Genomic DNA, 24,425 nt, shown 5'->3' with positions numbered 1-24,425 from the left:
CAAATGACGAGGTCTAACTAAAACCAATAAATCTTCAACAAGCAAAGCATTATAATGTAAACATATCTAATTTTTTTTATAATATATTTTTTTACCTATCAATTACAAATATTTTTTCATAATTTATCACTGCAACACTTCAAAATAATTTTATAAAAAAATCGTTTTATCATATTTTATAAAAAAAAATATTATCCAACTGTATAGATTTATTAGTTCATCTCTCAAAAGCGAATCCACCACACTGGGCGCGCATATCTTGCTTGCTTGTTCGCAGCCAAATGTCATTTTCGTTCGTTGAAGACGAAAATTGAAACATTCTGCTTTGTGCCTTGTTTGTTTTTCTCACATTCCTTCATTCTACGCTGATTTGCGCTCTCTGTTTTGAGTATGTTTGACGTTTGCGCTGTCATTTGTTCAGTTTTGTTTTTCTTTGCTTTGTTTTGCGTGATTGTTTGATTGCGTCAAAAATATTTAGAAATAATTGTATTTTGTGTATTTTAACTAATCGAAATCGTGTTAAAATTTGTGGTGGTTTAGTGTGTGTGTATATACAAAGTTATAAATAATGGCTACAGCACCCAGCGAGTTATCGATTGCTGAAATCAGAAACTACATGCTCAGTAATGATTCCAAGGTGACAAATCATGCGTTGGTTAAGCATTTCAAGCACTTTCTCACCAAACCCGAAACCCAAAGTGAGTCATTAACAAATGTGCATATTATCCAGATTCCACTGGTGTGTGCAACTAACACCGAAAATCACTTTTAGCCCACTTCAGCATCAATCTCACTTGTTGCTTGCCTTCTGGCCGTTTGTGAATCAGTAATTTCACATATTTTGTCTCTCCCCTCTTTCCGTTGCAGATGAGGCGCGCAAATTGTTCAAAGTTTACGTGAATATTTTGTCGACAATAAGAAATGAAAATAATCAAAAATACTTAATATTACGTAAAAAGTACATTCATGAACTGCCAAGTAATGATATTGTTCAGCGTGCACTCGCCACAGCAGGAGCAGAAGCAGTGCCCAGTAGCCCAAGTGGCATGTCGGTGATATCGGAAAATGCTATTGTATCGCCTATGCGACAGCCACCACCATACGTGCCACCACCTGAAGTTGCGGTCCCCGACAAAAATTGTGGTTGTTTGGATCAAATAGTTGAAGTGGCCACCATTGAAACAAGTAAAACAGCCCAAGAAGCCTTGGTAGAGCCTGAAAAGGATGTGGCAGCAAAGAAAAATCCTGAAGAAAATCATGAATTGGAAGTTGAAAAGCGTTTAAAAGCTATTTCCAAAGAGAGTCATAAAGAGAATAAGGAAAATATACCACGATTTTCCTTTTCATCGGAAGGCTCGGCTACTTCACTTAGCAGCAAGTCCAGTAAGGATACAATTGATTCCGATGTTGATCCACCCGGCAGCAATGTCAGCGTCAAAGAGGCTACTCGTAAGTTTAATCGTTTAGTGTCCGAAGAAGAAGCTAAAGCAGCAGTGGTTTCACCATCGGGAAAAAAGAAGATTGAAGAAAAAGACGTGGTAAGTTCTGCTAGCCAGCTTATATTATCAGTGTTTTTAGATAAGTTTTAAGTGTTTTTCAGAAGAAAAAGCATTTAACATTATTAAGATATATTATTTATAATTTCAATTACTTAACAACGTGTACCAAAAGTGTGGCCCATTCCAAATTTTGAGAAGCAAAAGATATAGAAGAAGAAGTGACCATCATATTGTACATTTCGAAGAGCAAATGCCACCAGCAGATTCAGTAAGAAATAAGCCTGAACAAAACGAATTTTATGATAGCTCCGATGAAGATAGCTGAGTGAGAGTAAAAAATCGCTTTCCAATAAGTACCGCAAATTTCTGTTAATGGGCACATTTTTATACAGTTTGCATGGAAATAAGTGTGTGTGTTTGTGCAGTTTATATTTAAAATCAATTTTATTTTATATACTTTGCTAATGCGAAAAATTGTGCAATTCAAATATACCTCACCAAAATGGTTATAAGTGTAATTTTGAGCTGGTTGCCAAAATAAATAATTCTTATTCTATACACATTACCTATAAACACAGCTTATTGTGAAATTTGTGTTAATTCCCCCAAGGTGAAACCCACATTGGGGTTTGTGAATATTTTACGAGTTAATGCCACCAGCATGTTGTGCCCATTAGAAGAGGAACTGTAGTTCAACAGACATATAATAATTATAAAAAGCTAAATGCTGAATTTTGTGTTCTAAAGTTGTGGTTTGTTTAATTGTGTGGACAAATGTCCAATGGCACCTTCCGGCTAAAACGGCTATAGCGGTGGTTAGTTGGCTGCTGCTCATGCTTGCAGTATAAACCGTATGCATAGCGTATGCATGTTGCACAGTGGTCGGAAATTCGAATATACATGCGTCAAATAGTGTTTGTATGTGCTTTCAAATAATTTACATAAGGATGAATAATCTCTCTATTTAAGTATGAGTTTATAACTTTAGTCACAGAACTTAAGCATTTCGTTGTCGGACGACCTCCTAAACGCAGCGGAATTTTATCATTCACAGCATATTATTGAAAATAAAAAAAAAGGGAAAATAAAATTTAATTGTTTGGTTGAATTCATGATCCGACAGTTTTCGACACAGTACAAATAAAAGTAAACACACACTACCGGGTGACCCATAGTTATTATTTATACATTTCATATTTTATTACTTATTGAAATACTAAAACTAAAAAAGCGTTCGGAAAAACTGTTGTTAAATTAAGTTTTCTTAAGTGAAGCATAAATTCTGTCGGACTTGGCTAATAAAACGCTCCACTGTACAAGTGCATGCGCTCATAAATGTAGTCGACTCCGTTAGTTACATGCGCTATATAAAATGTGTGGGAGATCACTCAACCCGACCATTCTATAGCACACTATAACTGCTTGATGCCTAAATACCTACATATAGTGCTTTCCACAAAACAAAAAACAATTAATTTCTGCATTTTGTTAGGTACACTAACTACAAGAATTTTTATTTCTCCTAGTAAGCTCGAGGTTTTTCTGCTGGTCATGTAGAATGTAAACCAGCCGACTACAAAATGACTGTGGGAAGTGTTGCAATCAAAACAAAAACAAGCAAGCAAGCGTAGCAAAGCAACCAACATGAGCATCATGTAACGGCTATGGTACCACCATCGAACGGTGGAAATGGCAATGCGATTGTATAGCTTGGAAATGCTTTAGTGGTCGCTTTCGCAGATATGTAAAAAGTTAACCTCAATTTTTTTATAATTTTTTTTTATTATTTTTTGTCTTCACAGTTTTGCATGCAAATTGTACTGCTTGAAGATTTGACTGGCATTGTCATAATATGTTGATTAATTAGTGTAATGTTGGAAATTTATTTGTGAAATGTTGTCAATAATAGACGGAAAGTTCTCATTTGCTTAAGATTATTATTATGGGGCAGTGTGTTAACTTAAAGAATGCGTGAAATGTCATAAATTGGTTAAGTTGGAACATTTGTATTCAACGAGAGAAAAAGAAAGTTGTCGGAATTATTAAAAAATGTCTCAAAATTTATTTATAGCTTTAACTTTATTTACCGTTTCTCGTGACTTAAGATATTTCTACTTACAAGTTATTTATAACCTACCACAGTGTGATGTTTTACCGTTAAATTTGCATTCGTTTAAGAAACCTGCATATCCACACTTTAGCATATCAGCGCAATTATCATGTTTATCATGTTAAGCAAGATAGATTAGCATGCCTCAGCAGGCCCACCCAAGCGGCTAGACTAATTACAACGTCGGTTCGATTTTTCACTTGCTGCAACACGCGGTTTTACATAAGCAGATGCGTTTTCGCCAATTTTTTATCGCCGCATAACAGTTGTTTAACATATTTTAGTCTGCAAACGTGCATATTTACATATGTACATACATACACACACATGCAGAAAAGTGTTTTCTTTTATTTTGTTGCTGTTTATTTTAACTCTGCTGGTGCATCTTCCAGCGTCTTAAGCGTTTCTGCGTTGCTGCTGCTGCGTTTACTTGTTCTCTGGAGCGTGTAAACTGTCAGTTTAATGTCAAGTTGCTCGCATAGAACCACCAGGCCGGCATTTCATTGCCAACACCGGCAATGTGGCAACGTGTTAGGGGCAATTGGTTTGGCTGGTATTCAGCGCCTTGTCAGCAACATAGCAGTGAATTTGAATTGAATAAATCCATTAATTTTATTAGCAGACGATAAAAATGTTCTGTTCTTTAATTTACAACAAGTACAACATTTTCGTCGCGTCTACATACCTACATACATATGTAGCCTTTCCTTGCAGGTGAAGACCACGCGCCTCTTAGAATTTGTTTATATTCACTTATTTGAATTCGTATGAATGTTCTAAACAGTATATGTGTATGTGGCTATGGCTGCTTGCACTTTTCTTTCATTCCGTCCATGGTATGCAATAATGCATGTTTAGGCTCAGTGTACCAGCCACAACCAATGAGCCACTTTCAAATTTCAAACATTTAACGTATTCGACCTAATTTGCATTTTCATATAATTTTCTCAATTTTTATACTCTTGCAACAAAGTTGGTGATGTAATAGTTTTGTAAGATTTTTGTACATATCTCGTAAACTACTAATGCTATATCAACGAAACTCTCAGGAGTGGTTTTTTTTCTGGCACTTCTTTATATAGTCCAAAAATGGAGGAAATCAAATTATAACCCATACAATGGTTATGTTTAAAACTACTAAAAATGCTTTAATTCAGTAAGGAAAACCACCTTTATAATTTTCATTATAAAGATGGTACAGAAGAGCTGCACTCAAAATAGTATCTCCGTGCCAAAAATTAGTGAAATCGGGTCATAACTTCCCCTAGCTCCCATATACCTAATATTAAGGTTTTCAAACTTTCAATGGACATTATACCATATATATGCCGAATATGTGTTTGTTATATTAATAAAATTAAATAAATAAATTGCGAGAGTATAAAATGTTCGGTTACACCCGAACTTAGTTCTTCCTTACTTGTTATTGTATACAGTAATCATTTAGGATCGTTTGATGCGAAGTTGTTAAGAAGAATCTAGACAAGGATAAAGGACCAAAAGTCATATGTGAATAAAAATATTTTTTTTTGCTTCGAAGGTTATTATATTTTTTATATTTTTCTCGAAATAGAGACGGAAGAAATCTTGTCTTTTTATATGTCAACATATGCTGAAACTATCTATTTTGAACAAATTACTTTCAATTCATTTTGTCTTTTTTAAATCTTACTCTAATCACTTGTTCGCTATTGTGTTTTATACCAAAAAACACAAATGAAATGACTAATAAACAACAATTACAACAAAAATAATAAACACAAAATTAGCATGTAAGTATGTAAATGTTTTTTTATTTTGCACTAAAGCAACAAATAATGAACATTGACACTAGCGCACTTTTACAGACACATATGTATAAAAATTTGTCATCCGTTGCCTAAGCCCACACTTCTAGCCAATGCGTTGCGCCTCACCCCACCGTTACACCGTCACATGCTAATGCTCTTCCTCAATCGTTAATTTGTGTTTTTCGGTTGTTTAACATGTTGTACGTGTTATATGTTGTATGTTGCTGTTGCATGTTATTGTTGCTACTTACTCTTACTTAGTCGACTGGTACGTGTTGCCAAGGTTGTTTTATTACTCTTCATGTAGTGCAAAAGTGATTGTTGAAGTGTGTTTGCACCGCTACAAGAGCTTCAAATGTACCAGAAGTAGCAGGTTTTGCTAATATTGTATTTATTCACCGATCATGTGGTTCCTCAAAACTTAAAATCAAATATTTTTTTTTGGAAATGAAACTTTTTCTTTGACAATGTTTTTTGCTTCACTTTAGTATGGATAGTTATAAAAAAATTGTCGAATTCCCTTTCCGCTTCGCTACCGCATATGTATGAACCTACTTAGCTAGTGGTGGTAATTTTTCGTCAAAATGGTTCCATTGCCGATAAACATCTCGATTATACCCCTTTCTTTTTAATCACATTTCCTACTGGCGTCACTTTCTTCTGGGAGATTTCTAACGGCTCGAGTTTTAGGCTTCCACACCACTGCAGTATCTTTCAAATAGAGTTGAATACCATCAAGATGACAAAGAAATATGATCGATCACTTAGCAGAGTGGCAATATTGGTTTTGAGCTGGCTAACTGCATTCAATACTAGTCCTTAAGTGCTTGGAATTATCAAATGAATCAAACTGCTTCGTAATTCGACTTGTTTGGATGCCTCTTAATAGCGCAGTCGCTGAAACTGTAAAGCCAATGAGATTGCAATCAAGAACAGTCTCGCTCAAATATCAACATACTGGAAAGGGAGCTCTTTTGACCTCTTGCCATCTAGCACATAATCTATTGACCTACTCTATAAGCTCTGGTAAGCAGTTAGTGCTTTCGCAAGGTGCGTAAGGTATCCATTGAAACACATAATTAAAATTAATCTTTCCGAAATTGTGGGACATCGTCCATTTCACATTTTCTCATTATTTTCAGCTTTCGGTAAATTGAGGTTGAAAAATATTGAATATCATACCTTCGGTGAACCGGAGGAATTGGTTGAAATCGATTTCAGCCTGAACAAAATTGTGTTAGACCCATAGATATCTGTCACGGATACCAATTCCGAAGCTTAAGTTTCTAAGTTCTACAATATTTGTTCTAACACTTTATTGTTTAGTACGACTATTTTGTTAATAAGACGTAATTAGCTGAAATTGTAAAACTATTTTTGTAAACCGACATCATTAAACGAAACTTACCTATGAAATTTGTTATTCTAAGGAAGTTTCACAGAGGACCTAAGCAGTTTTAAGTATTTTAGAGACACCAAATTCAAACGTAGTGCTAAGAAGCTTCCATTGGCTGTAATATTTATAAGGGATTGAAATGCTGCGGCACTATTTGAGAGACTATTTTCTAAAGATCAGTGATTCCGTGCTTGAGAAAGGAAGCGAAATTGTATAGGAAAAAATTTCAATGAAGAGTTTGTATTAGTTCCCATATTTAGCCCCTTAGGGACCATAAATTCCTTCTTACTTGCTAAGGAATTAAAGTAAATTTGGATATAACTCTTTCTAATCTCCTATTCATAATTACCACAACCGAGTATTTGAGTAGGTTATTACTATCCTTACTATGTCAATGGTTCGATTCCTAGTCGAAATGAAATCGTAAAATATATCTTAATAACGGTTGTCCTTCTCCAGGCAAAGCTCCTGTAGGCTATTCTAAAATTGAAGAGCTACTCATAACATTAAATTGTAGGTCAACTGCGGTGGATAATAATGACTTTTTTAATTATTTGTAATGTGATACTAATTGTAGATGTATGTATATATTGGTGTTTCTTATTGTTTAGAGTAAACAAAATAGTTTTTTTACACAAAACAAACGGCATAATTGAAAACTTGCTACTAAATTTGTTCGTTGACATGTGAAACGCGCGTTCTTGCCACTTCTAATCTGCACTGATTTTTATTGTTGTACTACTAATAGCTACTTTTGGCTCTTACAGTCGCTATTCGTATCATGTGAACGCATTTGCATGTTAGCTGACAACATTTTAACTCCGCCTAATAGACACATTTACATATATTGCCATTGTAGCATGTGTGTACGTGTATGATATATGCGTGCAACATGTCGAAAAAATTTGTCAAGCGTTACGAGAAAATCGTTTCATTGTGATTAACGCGCGCTCACAGATCACTATACATATGGCTAAATACATGCCTACATACTTGCATATGGATATGTGTACATGCATATGCATAACGCTTTGCGTGAAGTTGCATGACTACAAAGTGCCGTGTGAATTGTCAAACCATTGTCAAAGCACTCAGAGCTGTCAATCAAAGCAACAAAAACGAGAAAAATAAAATGAATTAAAATACAAAACGCTGACGAAATGCATAGATCTATATATGTATGTGTGTGTGTGTCCACACGCCAACTGTTGGCACTCGAGCACAGCTCGGCTGACGATTTATTCATGTTACCTACGCGACAAGTAATTTGGAGTTAGCCGCTTCTCGCCTTTTTGAAGGAAGTCGACAACTGATTGTGATTTGGAATTGGATTGGCAGCAACAACAGCCGCCACTCTCGCCGCCGCCGCCGCTGCAGGCACGTAACTTTTATGATTTATGCTGCAGCTTGGCTGGAAAATATGTGATATACTATGCAACAGCAACAACTTGAAGCGATTTATGCATCACAGAGTCGTCAAGTTGTCAACTGCATGTCAAACGATGGCGAATGATCTGCCTACCTACAACAACAATACAAACATGCAGCGTTTGCCATCTAAAAGGCGCAGCAGCTACTTAAGTGTGCCGCCAAACATACATAAACATGCACTTTAATAACTCAAAATCCGCTGTCGAGTGTAGTAGTCTAATTCTTGCTACATTTATTGCTTTTTTGTTGTTTGGACTTGGACTATTTTCATTGATGACTCTATTTGCGTATCACTTTGGCAGTTTCCAACGGCTATGCATTTTTCCATTTGAATGATTAAATGTGCATATGCAGTTATATTACAGTTTAAATGTATGCATGTACAGTGCAGATGGAAAAAATGGCACTACTTGCAATTTTTTATGCTGAGATATGCAGATTTCATTGTAAAATTTTATCATTTTTGAAAATTTAATACACAATTCCCCTTTATGAACAAATGGAAGATTACAGTGATCATATAAATCACAAACTTTAATTAAAAAGGAGTCTAATACCAGGGTTTATAATGTTCGTAGTCGAATAAGAAATAACGGTTTAAGCCAAAGAAAGAAGAGTATGTGTCATACTGTTAAAAATAAGTTCCTCTTCTAACGTAACTGAAAGACTCCGTGGTCTAGATATAAAAAATCTTGCTTTTAATTTCGTAATTCATATTTTAACCTTTTAATAAAATTAGAGATTTCAGTTATAGTTTACTAAGGTTCAAGATTCTTTGAGTAAAAATACAAATATGCCACAGGTTTGTGGACTTTGTAAAAATAAAATTTTTTATCCTTAAAACGATAAACTTTTAAAGGGCAAATAAGAACCAAGGCACCGAAAAAGTGTACTTTACATTGAAAATAGTTGGTGCTGAGCGACAAGGCTGAGATCACACTGACTCCCTGCACTAATAAACCGATTGTTCATATTTGTGAAACAGACAGTCCGCATCGAAAAAGTCGATAAAATTGATACCGATAAATCTTAACTCAATCTGTCCATGACAAATAAGTGTAGAATATTATTTAATATCCGCTATAAAAATTCCCTGTACGTTTGATATCTGGCTCCATATTTGTCTTTTTTCGATTTCTTTTTGTGAGGTTTTTTGAAAAGTAAAGTACAGGTTCGGAAGTCATCGTCGGAACATTGATGAAACCAAGGCAAACACTCATGTCGAAATCAGCGGTGGATGCCCGAAGAAACCTTTTTTTTTATTTCGCCACTTGATTTATAACATTGTACAACACTCGGCTGGGTATTGGACCAGACTAACTTTCGGAGAGATTGCCTCCAAAATCGAAATATTTGCCTTCGAAGTTCGAAAAACAATACTAAAAAATCCAAAATATGGATATAATCTATATTTTCTTCTTATTTCAATTACAGACTAGTAAGAGGTCAAAGTTCGAAAAAAACTTTATATTTGGTAAAATACTGGACCAAAACTCAGATTATCGGTTTTCCGCAAGTCTAATGGATTATATTATAAAGGAATCCATAAGATTTGGAAAAATTTCATTTAAATAACATAATTTCAAATATGTATAAGAAGTGATTTTATTTATGATTTATAGTTATTAACAGTTTTTTTTTCATATTCAGTTATGCATATATCGTTGTAATGCTATTATTTTTATCGACACTGTTTGTATATTTGAAAATTCCAAATGCATGGATTTCTTTAACTTCGAAGATGGATTGCTCTCTCCGCTTGACTGCCAATGCGTACATCCTTCTGTCCGCATGCCCGCATTGCGGCCTTTATGCTTATATAAATACAAACATACATATGTACATACAAACTTACATATGTATGTATGTGTGTGTTCGTTTGGCTTAGCTATTTGACTGATGCGCTGGTAATTTGGAAATTCTCACGTTTTTCATGTTCTTTCCGGTGCTTTTATTTGTTAGTGCAATTACAACATTTACGGCCAACACAGCAAACAACAAGAACAACTCGAAAATTTACATAAACACACATACATGTGAATATATGTATATGTAAGAGTATGCATTAAAATGTAGTTGACAAACGCATTTCCTGTTGTTACAATTTAGTGTTGCCACTGTTTTGTTGCTGCTTCTATTACCACGAGTATTTTGACGGCGCGTGCCAAACGCTTTCGATACACTGGTGACCTCATCACGCCGCGACCTCAAAAAAAACGCAACTAAATACTCGTATGCTAGCTGTTGTAATGAACACGGGGTTTAAAATGCCAAAAAGTTTATATGGAAATCCGTTTAAAACGTGTTTACAATTTATTTGTTGTTATTTTCGGTAGTAGGAAAAATGTACATTTAACTACATACCAGTTAAGGATGTCCGTCCACTTGACATGCCACGCCGCCACTCTTTCACACACATTTAATTTACCCATGCCACTAGCTCTCAGTTGCCCCCGCGTACCCCTTTGGTAGTACATGTCACGATTTGTGGCACAAAAATTCGCGGTTGGCAACAACATAATTACACACATACATATATGTATACTATACTATAATGTACTACTATATACATATGTAAATTTGTTGTTAATGTCAATGTTGCTGGCTACTGTTAATCGCTCTTGCAACCATTGTTGTTCTATTGCCATTAATGCCAGCCATACCTGTCCTTACATACAGACACACATCCATTGCATTGCATACAAAATAAAATTTGCTTACAATTGTATTGTTTGTCTTGTTGTTGTTGCCGCTCATAATGTGTCACAACGATTTTCGCGTTTGACAATTATCACAAACATATGTTTAAGCTGCTGCAACATCCATGTACTAACACCATGTATATGGCATGTACTCGTATATGTATGTATGTAAGTTCAGTCGCAAATTGTTTGAACACTATTTTTTACTCACACTCATACATACATACATACATACAATATAATATAATATGTATGTAAATACAAGGAAAATTGCTTGTAAACAAATTTGAGTTTATTACTTTATTCTTTAAGCGCAGTATTACAATGTTTTTATTTGTTCAAACAGATATAAATATTTATGTGCAACATGTTAATTTGGTATATAGAACTGGTTGAAGTTATAGGGTTCCATAAATAATACCCAAGGTTATCTTAAGGGGTCACATGGGTTTTGTGTGTCTGTCTATTTACAATACTATTTTTAATACAAAAAAAAAAATTATATTTAGTTCAAAATTTGTATAGTCATAAAGATACACATTTAAAGAGGGATTATTGGAAGTTTTGAGTAACAATAGAGCTACGCACCTACTTCAAACTGTATCTCCAAAATTATAACTGTATGTAATTGTCCGATCTTACTTCCTTACTACCTTCCAAGAGGTGGACATTTATACGGTATTTTGTGAAATTTTTATTTAAACATTCCGAAAACTCAGCCTTTGGTAACTCATCTCCGTTGACCTCTCCAAAAAATATTTTTTGTCAAATTAGTGGCATATACATATTGGCTGAGGAAAAATAGTTCTAAAAATTAAAAATATAAACCCTTTCATTAACTAGTTCTTAACAAAATCGCTTTATTTTTCGAGAAATCCTGTCCATCGATTTAAAATCTTGAGTTTTGAGATGAACAAGTTTTAACTTAAAATCGACGTGGTCTGATAAGCATAACTTCCGCAGGATCTCTTAGAATTCTCTTGAAATTTCGGAGAATATTTTAAACATATTTTACTATTTAATAAGAATAACAAGAAATATTTTTTTAAGAATAACTCAGATCAACAATCACGATGGTGTCGGTAATCTTTAAATATTGCCTTGTTCCAAGATTTATTTGCGCAGTATAGATAGATCATCCCAGTATCAGCATTTTAGGAGTCATATTTTTTTTTTTTGCCTTCTTATTCCTACGTTTTACTACGTACGTCTACGTTTTAATTTTGTTGCCTTCTTATTCCAATATTGGAGAAATCTATCTAATTTTATGTTTTTTTATCAAAGCATAACGGTAAATTCGGAGATCATATTCGAAGACTATCCACTTTGAGTAGTGCTATTTAATATACAAAATAAGCAAGCATAGAATGTACATAGCAGTGGTTGGTTTCGTCAGGTATTTACATCCAACTTCCGAATTTCAATCTCGGTGATTCTATCCTCACTGCCTTAAAGTCTGAGGCCAAGAAAATGTGGCTAAATAGGATTAGAAGACATATTTAAGCAATGCGTTATCATTAGCATAGACAATGGATCGTTGATTTTAAGATTTCGCATATTCAAATATTATTTTGGTGTTATTCATGGTATATGGGATATTGAGGCAAAAAAACATGGTGTATTTGATAAATTTCGTTAGATTGAAAACCTGTATGGGGACTCTCTCTTTGAATTCAACAAATCGTATAATGATAATGAATGAAATATGTAAAACGTGAAAGCGCGACTGAGAATATTCAAACAGATATTGGTATCATCAGAGGAGGAAAACTTGTCAATAGTTGCTACAATTTGAAAAAATATGTCATTCTATCGTATAGAATTAAAAAAAATGGTTTAAGAAGTTATTAACACAATTAAAATCTGCAATTGCAATTCGTATTAACAATAATGAATATTGTTAAAGGCACAAGAGAGAATGCGCAGCTTTAAAGTCGAAAGAAAATATTGAATGGAGCTTGTATTGCAGAATTTATGCTTATGGCAGCAATATTTCGCTTGTTTATATTAACAAAAATTGCTTGCGCTTAAGAGAGCGAGAACTTTGATTTCTGTTTCGCTTGGTAAGCAAAACTGAGCTTGGATTTTGTAATGCTCTGCGCTACACCAGAATAGTGAGGCATATTAAGTTGGAGTTTTTCGAGATACATTTCATGTTTGCATATTGAATTTTAAGCGTTTAAAAAAAAATTGTGTATATTGTGATTAATATTTTTATAACTACCGTTACTTTTTAGATATTCTGAAAGCATATTATGTACTTTTGTTTGAAAAAACAATATTTTGGCACGACATCAGAAGCCGACAGTAGCGCCTTAACTTCCACAATTGTTTCAATGCTTTTGCGCGGTAATTAGCCAACATCTGAAATATGGCCAGTTCAGTAATAAGGCAGAAAGCAGCGCAACGGCTAACAAAACACCAGCGAAACGTGAAAATAAACAATTTTACTGTTGGAAAACAAATACAACCTAAGTAAAAACAGACAAATAGTCCGCTGCACAAATTGGCCCATAAACAGCAGTACAAATTACAACCAACAATCGATTTGAGAAAAAAAACAATGCCTCAAAGCCAGATTCAAGAAGCTGCAGATAAAGTGAAAACTCCCGTGAGTGACGTTGGAATTTCTTGATTTTTTTTTCGAACACATAATTTGTAGCATTTTCCAATTATTTTTCAAAAACGATACTGTGTAATCATTCCCTGCCTAAAAACGGTAGTAATTCACCGTGAAATTTACAAGTATGACTACGCTAACGACATACAAACGAACGCGAATGAGTACGCGTATAAATTCCGATTGGCGCCGTCGCAAACACGATAACAAACTGATTACCACGTTGGCAGCATCATCGCTCATGTTGCAGGTACATATCGACACATAACGGGGTCAACTCCAACAGTTCAGCGCCCACAACAAACAACAAGCAGAGATGATGTGAAAAAGGGTATCCCACAACAGGATTTTATCATTGTTGTTGTTGCTACATATTTGAACTGTTTTCGCTGAAATCTGCTGACTCATTGTGAAATTCAAATTTGTGTTTGTTTGTGTAACTCACGCGGTGCATCAATTTCAGCCACGCATTCTAATTACAGTGATTTTACTATTTAGATTTATTATTGTAATTTCCATTCGATTGGTAATTCATTATTAGAAAAGTGAAAACACAACATTTCATATCAACAAAACTGGCGCCAAGCGTCAGCGCCGCTGATCAATTAAATTCGTTACGATCGTTTGTAATTAATACAATGAATTTGCAAATTTCGCTCAGGAAGAAATAGAAATAGAGGCGAATTGACTTAATGAAAACATTGATTGATTAACAGGCGCTGATTCTGCGTAAAGCGTGAACGTATACAGTTTTTGTAGAAATATCGAAAACCTCTGGCTTATTTGATGAATTTCTTAATATAAAATTTGTGTAAATAAGCTCTAACTATTAGCATAATCTAATAGCTGACTCAGTAATAGGTGAGGCTAATTTATGGAATAATTCAAAACACCAAAGTTAATTTGGTTTTATAAATCTTCAGATTAAAAGCTGAAATTATTGTCTAAAATTGTTCGATCCCTTTGTGATCAGTTATTAATTATATAATAAAGCTGCTTTGATTGTACCTTGTGGGTCTCTATTCTGAATAGGAATAGGAAGGCCGCAGTAGCTAATTGTCTCATGCTCTTTTGTTATATAACGCTCAAAAACAGCTAGCATCACCCTCAGTAAACTAAAATAGCCAGCCTTTTCCTCACTCAGGGGACCTACAAATAAGAATACGCAATTCCTTCTATAAGTATGGAATACCTTTTGACTCGACAAAGTTCTGTTCCTTTAAACCAAGAGATATCACGAGAATACGAATATCTGAATTCGGGAATTCGAAATACTATTCATCGTTCTCCACATCTTGCTTTCTTTCTTGATGCCTGTTGTCTGCATTAGTAGAGGCGAAACTAAGTTGTTTTAGCTTACAGCCAAGGACAAGACTATTACAGTTAAACCACGATTTTACAAGTCGAAGTCTATACTCTGCCTAGCATGTTTAAAATAAATTCAGATAATGAATTCATTTCATCATACATATCTTTTCGGATAGTCAAACACTTCAACTCGCTTCTTATCAAATCTTCAAATTTATCACGTGATGTTTTGATAGTCTTCAGTCAAGTTAAGAGCTTGAGGACAGTACCGTGTCAGAATTGATAAGAGTCTATATCCGTCATGGACCTGATTTCTAGTAACCAACATGTTTGTGTAAGCATCTCCGCTTCATATTTTTTGAATATTTTTGGATTCACAATTTATAACTTAACATTATTAGCACTTATTAATAAACATTAAAAATATATAAAGAAATAAGTTTCATCATTCGTTAACACAATTACGAAGTTGAAGTTTATGCTGGTACAGCTGGTGGCATATGCGCATGCCAGCAAGCTTGGTGGTCCGAACCAATCAGCAAACCAAGCAAAGCTAATTTGTTGTAAATTACCTTCAACATTTTTTAAAATTTCAAATTCTCACTTATTCGCTGAACATGTTTTTCTTCCCACCCTGCACACACTCTCATATATACGTAGACTCTGATACACTCTTACCACTTTTTGGCTTATCTCTTAACCTTAACACCTTGATAATGCCTTGAGTTTGACACTCACATTTATAGTATCTATGTATGTTTGTATGTACAGCTATAGGCATATGTGTCTGAAACCGTCGGTCAGCAAGCGCCTAATCTTAGCTTTTGAAAAATTATTGCCATTAGACGCACACAAAGTTTTTGAGACGGTGAAAAAATAACGGAATCGAAATGATCATGCGTGTAACAACATTTTGACATTTTTCTAATCCTTTTATTTTGTACTGCTATTTTTGTTGTTAATTGATTGATTACTTTATTGAACAGGCGTGTTGAGCAAATGCAAGCAATCGCGTTTTGGAATTTTGACTTTTAGAGACATTCATTCATCCATACTTAAATATATTAAGTAATGGTGTGTGTCTGTAGAGCTTTTTGTCATTTAAATACGAAATGTTGTTGATATTAACGGCTTAGCAGCATTTTTCTTTGAATTGGTTGAGTTGTTAATGCGTCATTGTTTTTTAAGTTTGAGCGAATTTTGGATAATCAAATGATATTATATTATGATTACCTGTTAACTTTTGGTTTTTATCAATTTTATTTCTTAGATTGATTTAATTTCGAAATTGCAAACGTCTAATAAAATAGATGAAAATTCTCTACAAACCTAATTGAAAACTGGAGTGCTCAAATTTGAAATTTTGAGCCAACAATTTTAATAAAACTGCTTTATTTATTTAAAAAATACAATAACAAAAATCTAAAAAAAATCAGCTATAATTATCCCCTAATAAAATAGAAATAACAAAAATCAAGAAATCGGGGAAAGAAGATTTCTGTCTTTCTCGCACTAGATATCAGCTATGAGAATGAAAAAGGTATATGGCTTCACCTTCTTCTTAACTGGAGTGGGCAGTGTTTGTAAGCTCAGCTAGAGTTTACAACAGCACGTCATTCGTTCTTTCGTTTGGCGCCAAATTGGTAATACCAAGTGAATCCAAGTCCTTCTCCACCTGGTCTTTCCAGCGAAGTCTTTCTCTTCCTCGGCTTCCAACAGAGGGTACTGCATCGAACACTTTTAAAGCAGGAGCGCTTTCGTTCATTCGAACAACATGATCTAGCCAACGCAGCCGCTGTCTTTTTATTCGTTAAACTATGTCGGTGAACTGTCGTCGAATAAATCATACAGCTCATCATTCATCGTCTGCGGTATTCGCCGTTGCCAATGTTTAAGGAACCATAAATCTTCCGCAAAACGTTCCTTTCGAAATCTTCTAGTACCGTCTCATCGGATGTTGACATTGTCCACGCTTCAGGACGGGAATGATGAGGGATTTATAGAGTTTCGTCGAGAAAAGACTTTACTTTTCAATTGCCTACTTAGTCCAAAGTAGCACCTGTTGTCAATAGTAATTCTGCGTTGTTGGATTTTTAAACTGGCATTGTTATTGCTGTTAATGTTGTTTAATGACAGGAGATATTTCGTCTTGTTGTCCTTCACCACCAGACCCATACGCTTCGCTTCCTTATCGAGTCTGGAAAAGGCAGAACTAACGGCGCGCGGTTGTTTCTAATTATATCGATGTCATCGGCGTACGCTCTTATAGAATTGTACCTTCTCTATTTAGCTCTGCGGCTCGTCTTCCTTCTCCAGTCTTCCTTCTTCCTTTTTCCTTCTTTGGTATCGAACAGCTCGGTGAGATCCTTCTCCATCCTGATGTAGCTTTGTTGCTCACGTAGCCCTCGTTTTTGCAAATACGTATATTTATCAGTCTTCGTCTATTGGATTGACACTCACATATTTCGAGGTTTTGTGGTTTTTATGATTTTATTTAATAAATTCTCCTGATTCCTGATAATACATAGACGAATCTTAAATCTCCTTAAAATATAAAAAAATTAAATTTCGATAAAATATTTGATCTAATCGGGTATAGTATTTTTTTGTATCGTATCGTTGTCTATCAGAGTGATCAATAAATTAGCAATTTAATTTTATTATTGCTGCTTTGTTGCACCGCTTTGATGATAATCAAATTGGCAGTTACAAACCCCATTTGACACATGAATAATTCAATAGTGCTTCGATAGCAATTGAACGCCATTACCAACACACATACACACACTCTAACATTTTAGCCATTTTGTTGGCGAACAGCAACAAAGGTTTTAGCCAGCAAATAGACATGAATACAAATTTTAATTTGAAAGTTAATTAAGCGTTTTGCCGCAAACGAAATGACAACAACAACCACAAGGAAATGTTGATAACAAACAGTTTCCAATGTGTCTGCTGCACTGTGTGGCAACAATGAATTAACGTAGCAAAATGGCAGCAACGGTAAATTGTACTGCGCGCAAGTCTATGTATACCTGCCGCTACCTGCCACAACAACCAACCACAACAACAAGAAAAGCGACAATGCACCAGCCCGAGTTGTTGGTGGTCACAGTGGCAGTCATAATGAATGGCAACAATATGGCAATAGTACCACGGAAAATATTATTCGATCGAGCACGAGCTGGCGCAACAACAGTAACCCTCACGGCGAAATGACCATGTTCAGCGTCAGACAAAAGCAACGTACATATCCCCTCATCGCCATTGACCGCGTTTACGCTACACTCCAACTCGGAGCTCAGTTGGTCGAACAGTTTCCCCCCGACTACAACAAGATTGTTGAAACGGTTGCCATTGTGGAAAATTTTCTTTTGTCCATTTAATTTCGAATGTTTCGTTGTCTGTATGTCCTTTCGAAAAGGATAATAACAGTATTTGAGATACTTTTTACAATGCGCATACATACAGCCATACATGTCCATACGGCATACTCGTACATTACTTAACCCGTTCGAAATAAAAACATGAAATTTTGCATTCTGTGTTTATGTTACGGTTTGTTGAAAAATTTACCTTTTGTCCTTTCGTCGTATTGCTGTGTTGTTGCCCTTTTTCATTGGGGCGTTCACGAAAATCAACACAAAATGGTCTACGCGTTGCCCTTTCATCTACGCCATTAGTAGTTGTTATTGTTGCTTGTCGTCGCAGTTGAACTTGATCCCTCCCCCACACTCAGGGTTCGGTTGTTCGGATTCTAACCCCACTGTGGGGCACACTTGAAAGATGTCTAACAACAACTTTTGTATTGTTTTTCTTAGATTTATAATTACGTCCTTTGCGGTTATCGGCGGCTAATATACCGTCCTTTGCGGAAGGGTTAAAACTGGTTTGAGGCGGAGTGAGATGACTCTGTGGTTGCGTCAAATTCATTTTATTACATTGCTTATTGGTTCTTGTAAACAAGTCCTTTTAGGTTTGCAAAGCAACAAAAGGGGGTTTGGAGCGTTGGAAAAAAATCGGTCGTACTTTTGAAATTCCCATTGAAATATTAATAAGTATTCAGATTAGTGAATATTTATAAATTCAGGGATCAAGGAAAAGTATATATTTATTTTGCTATATTTTGTAGGTATTAAATTATAAAACTATAGCGTCGAGGCATTAAAGTAATTTCATTAGCGAGAAATGTAAGATTACTTATACTGTTACTATTTCGGTGGTCTGCATGCCGAAGTTATGTTCTTCTATATTTCTTTTAAAATTGAAAAAGTTAAGAAATCGACCTTTCAGGCCATGTGGATTTACGCTACCATCAACATTTTGTGAGGGTACGTTCGGTCAATGGTATATGCTAATAAGCCAATTGGCCAGTTGGAAACCATTCTTCGCTAGAAAAAGTTGTGCAAACTTTGGTCTTAAGATTCTGCTCTACGGTGCTCTAGTGTGGTGGATAGGCGCACGGAAATCAACGTATCGAAAGCCAATGGAAAGGGTTCAGCGGTTTGCGGCTATTTGCATAACGGGAGCACTAAGAACCACCCCAACGGCAGCTTTTGAAATAATACTAAACCTGCCGCCTATAGATTTTGTCGCTGAAAACAGCGCGGCAAAATCGGCGGGGCGCCTTATGGCAGCAGGAGAATTTAAGTATAAAACCTTTGGGCATAGCTCAGTGGGTAATGGCAGTTTGGCGGACACCGACTACCTGACCCCATCTTTCAAATGGGAAAGAAGGTTCAAAGTGAACCTAGAAAGAGATGGCTGGCGTAAGGGCATAGCACCTGCACGCAGCAATTTAAATATTTTTATGGATGGCTCGAAAATGGAGCACGGAGTAGGCGCGGGGATATACTGCCCGGAGTTAGGTATAAGGCAACCATTCAAACTTCCGGACCACTGCAGTATATTTCAAGCGGAGGTGTTTGCAATTGGAAAAGCCGCTGAGCTATCCTTAAGCGCACCAACAGGATATTCTAAAGTAAACATATACATAGACAGTCAGGCGGTAATCAAGGCAATATCATCCTTCAGCATATCGGCCAAAAGTGTCTTAAGTGGTAGGACAGCAGTGGATGATGTCGCCAGAAATAGGCGACTTCAATTCTACTGGGTGCCAGGCCACAAGGGCATAGAAGGTAACGAGATAGTGGACGAAATTGCCAAACGAGGCGTAAAACTGTCATCCGAAAATATGATGAACGTTGATAGACTATACACTGTCTATATGATGATCTAGACAGAAACTTGGTAAAAAAGTTCAAAGCGCGCTGGAAGAATATACCGGGATGCAAAAGTTATGTGCAAGGCGGTAGATACACGAAATTTCTATTGGCGCTCGATAGAAGTAAATGTTGGAATATGATCGGCATACTCACTGGTCACTGTCTTGTGGCGGCGCACGCCTACAAGATGGGGCGGATAGATCGTGAAGGCTGCAGGAAATGTCAAGAGCAAGGTACCAGAGAAACAATGGAGCACCTCTTCTATGAATGTCCTGCATTATCAAGACAACGGCTTCAGCATTTGGTTGCTGCACAGTACGTTAATCTGGAAGAGATTTCGTTGGTAAAGCCACAAAGCCTTTTGAAATTCGCAACAAGCGCTGGCATACTAAAGGATGACTACTCCTCATTAACCAAGTGACGGCACTCCATCTGGTTTCACAAAGGACCAAAACTGGTCTATGTGTGGCGTTGTAGCCTGCCAGAGTAACCTAACCTAACCTAACCTTTGGTCTTAAATCCGAAATTCTGTTATAGAGCTCTATCATACTCTTTATGACATTGTTCTGTGATATTGAAGGTAAAAATTTACAACATCGCGAGGGTGGGATGTAATGCATGAACTACCGGGCTCATTCTACAGAACTAACGGGTTTTTCAATGGGGCGCTACAAAAGTAAACCGATAGGGGCAAAAGACCCTTTTTTCCCCGCTCTTTTGACAATTCTCTTCAGTAAGGTTTGCTATTTCATCATGGAAAAATGTACGATCCAACAACGAATCGGAATTATTAAAATAACTACCGAAATTCGTCATAACCGTCCTGTCAGATTAACAATGAATCGTCTAGTGGAAAAATTTGAATCCACAGGCACAGTACGAAATATTCCCATGCCAGTGAGACAAAGAAGTGTCAGTAGTGTAAAGAATATTGCTGTCGCTTGCGCATCAGTTGAGGATGGTCAATTGGCCGTCTCGGTCAGCGTCTGAACTTCTGAAAGCGTGCCCGTGGTGGCCATGCAAAAGAAATCTAGTTCCATACATATTGACATCGAATGTATTTTCACAGGAATAAAGAAATTTTTGTGTTTTCAATAACAAAACCATTTATAATTCCGCGTGTCGGCCACCAATCCCATTCTTGCCATTAACATTTATGTGAAAATTATAAATCCAGTATTTTCAGACAAAAACTATTTAATTCGCTTTAAGCCAGTATTGGTATGTATTAAGAAAATCTGGCGCCATAGGTGAACATTAGTTTCTAGCATATGTAGTTAAAGGTTTTAGAGAGCTTCGCGAAACTGGTAATTACATACACCATATTATTAATTTAAATTGTTTGCTTGGGAACAATTCTCAAAAGAAGGAATTGAATGATTTGAATGATTCGAAGGTCGTGGAAAGTTTTTTTTTATTTGAAGTGAGGTCTTAGGACATTGATGGCCCAATTCATGAGCTTTTAATGTTGCTTATTTTTAGTGCGAGTCAGATTGTACCTCAAATATCCTGAAGAAACCTTCTGGTATGGTTTTTAAAAGGGTGCGATTAATTTGGCATTAAGGCAATGTGTTGATTATTGATTTTAGTCCTCGTTGTTATAGATAATGTTACTGTTCTATGAATATTACAACAATGTATTAAGCTCAACTTCCTACTCAGTTACTCCACTCTATCTATGCTTAGTGAAAAAAAAATTTGTTGTGTAATACTGAGCTGAAGCTGAAGAACTTCCTCTTCAGATCTTCAAGCTTCAACTCAGCTCGGTTTAAATTACCAAAAAAGTATATAAGGAATAAGATATTCATTTCAACTAATTTTAACGTATAGAAATAATGTAATTCCCCAATATGTTAATGACATACCCAAAGTGAATTTAGTGTTTGAGCTAACCTATATAATTCAATATGACTCCAGACTACCAATATTGAAAGTTTTCATTGAAAATAGTTTTCTTTGTAAACGTTTCCCACAAAGTACTTTGCCTATACAATATTTGTTTATTAATAATATTAGATAAATAGATTAAGTGAAGCATAATATTAACATTAGGCCAATAAACACGTGCTTGAGGCATGAAGTAGTGGCAACACGCATTGCGTAGCCTTTATTGTGTTAACTCAGAGAATGGAATCTGCTCTATAAAGCTACAATTTTCTAGTGCGCCTATGAGTTTAACGGCAATTTTAAGCATTTCATATAATTAGAGAAACGTGAGCCACTACAGAAGTCAAGTGGGCATGTGGAAAATGCGGAGAATGTGTAAAAAGGCGACGCGTGTGTTTTGGCAGCGTGCAACAGCCGCGCACGCGGCAGCAAGTTGCCACATTAAATGAGACGGCGACAAGTAAAAGGAAAGCACTACTAAATACACATAGAATTAGTTAATTTTATTTATTAGTTTCATAATTGCGATCTCACCAGCGGCGGCAACTGTAGAGCTGCATATGTGAGAAGGTATGCAAGGATGGTGGTTGCTGCGTACGTTGGCGGTTGGTGGCGATGGTGGTGCCTCATAGAGCAAGCGCATAGATTTAAAAGGCTTGTTACCTTACTTTTATATGTACATATATGGTACCCTGTTTGCCCTGAGGTGCGCTGCAAAGCGCGTGTGAATACGCACATAATAAGCACTAAGCATAAGCATGTTAAACGGGAAAAAGAAAAAAATTAACACACAACAACTGTGTAACATTGAACATTATGCGGATAATTAGTTGCCGAAATGTACTGCATACATACAGACATACATATGAGTACACTTGTACATAAATAAGATGCCACACATGTTAATGTCGCGCGAAAAAGCGTCGTTAACGGAATGTGTTGGAGGAGGAGGAGGCATGAGAGTGGTGTAGCGAAGTTTCAAAGGCTTTTCATTACACTTAGAGCAAGAAGGCGGCTCATTAGCAGTTACTTTCTCTAATTTTTGGTTTAGTTTTTTTTTTCTATTTAATGTGCCAACAACAACAATAAGAATGAAATATTTAAATGAAGAAAGCATTCAAGGGTTGTCTGAAGATGACTGTATTAGCGTGCCACAGAGGCGCGACACAAACTCACAGTTGCCACATAAATAAAAATTATTACTTTCATAACGCACAAATGTGCTCCAAATCCTTTGTGCACACACTGTGTATATGGGGATACATATGTATGTATGTATGTGCCATATAAAAATCACGTATTAAGTTTATTTCTACTACATGCATATGTATTTACTTAATACATGCGTATTTAGATATATTAGATCATAAATTTCTACACGTGTACTGTGCAACATGCGCACGCCGGAGTCTATAATCGTGTCGCGCGACGCTAATGACAGGCCCTAATGGCACTTAACGGTATTTTAATGTTGGCGCTTGTACATTACTCATATTTATAATAAATTCATTAAGGCGTAATAATTAAATCAGAGACATTGATATGCTTACCATACATGTATTTAAGTTTCTATTAGACCGTGTAAGGTAGTTTTAGGCGCACTTTAATTACTAGACAATTATATTAAATCTCTAAGAATTCGTGCTAATTACTCATTTTCCAGTAAGAACTTCAAAATTAAAATTGAAAGACAGTATCTCACCAAGAAATTTGGAACCTCTAAGAGTATTTGAAATATGAATTTTGTAATATTAAAAGTATTCCATTAGATCCATATAGAACTCTCATATCAAATAACACATAGACAAATGCAATATTAACCGATACTGCATCTTATGAAGACACTTTTGTCGGCCCGATTTGGTATCATCTCTTCCAGCCTAGGCTGTCTTACCTCGTCAATAACACGCCTAATATTGGTTTCACAAAATAGATCATTGACTTGACTTCCACAAAAATAGTCAAATCATGTAACATATAAATGTAGGTAGCCAATTGACTGGCTTATTACATGACTTGATATAATTCGGTCATCAATAGTTCATTAAACTCAAAAAACGGCTTAAGGGGTTACATGGGTTTCGTGGGTTTGAAAATCGATTTTTTGTTTTTTGGCTTATTAATATCTACAACATCTCAAGAATATTATCCTCAATTTTCAAATTTGAAGTCGATCAGAAAAATAGTTTCGGAGATACAGCCTTTGGAAGGTGTGGGCTCCAAGTCAGGTATTGTTGTTACTCAAAACTTTAAACGCGTTTTTCTCGGAACCGTGTTTTCAAAGTCGGTTGTCAAATTTTCTCGAAAACCACAACCGATCTTGATGAAGTTTTGCACAGGTGTTCGAGATACAATTTACTCCTGCTTGGACGAAGGATTTTATTTTATTTTTTTTTGTTTGTCTTTCCTACGTTCATGCACGAGTTTATGGTCTTACCTAAAACACTTTTTTGTTTT

At 35.7% G+C, this 24,425-nt stretch overlaps 1 protein-coding gene across 2 annotated transcripts in view; it reads left to right on the top strand.

Annotated features, from left to right (window-relative positions):
- Positions 1–374: 374 nt before the first annotated feature.
- Sowahc_0 (ankyrin repeat domain-containing protein SOWAHB) overlaps positions 375–24,425 on the top strand; it is a 77,648-nt gene continuing 53,597 nt past the window's right edge. Inside the window, exons 1-3 of one of the 2 annotated variants that reach the window (XM_011197691.3) lie at positions 375–698; positions 868–1,538; positions 1,672–3,221. In XM_011197691.3, the coding sequence (XP_011195993.2) occupies positions 569–698; positions 868–1,538; positions 1,672–1,824 (954 nt within the window). In that variant the 5' untranslated portion in view covers positions 375–568 and the 3' untranslated portion in view covers positions 1,825–3,221. Of the gene's footprint in view, positions 699–867; positions 1,539–1,671; positions 3,222–24,425 lie in introns of those variants that run through there. The other variant, XM_029046180.2, reaches the window with a different exon arrangement.

The sequence above is a fragment of the Zeugodacus cucurbitae genome, chromosome 4 (assembly GCF_028554725.1).
Source record: "Zeugodacus cucurbitae isolate PBARC_wt_2022May chromosome 4, idZeuCucr1.2, whole genome shotgun sequence".
Classification (NCBI taxonomy): domain Eukaryota; kingdom Metazoa; phylum Arthropoda; class Insecta; order Diptera; family Tephritidae; genus Zeugodacus; species Zeugodacus cucurbitae.
The sequence above is the reverse complement of the archived record's forward strand: the minus strand, read 5'-3'. Positions and strand labels throughout refer to the sequence as shown.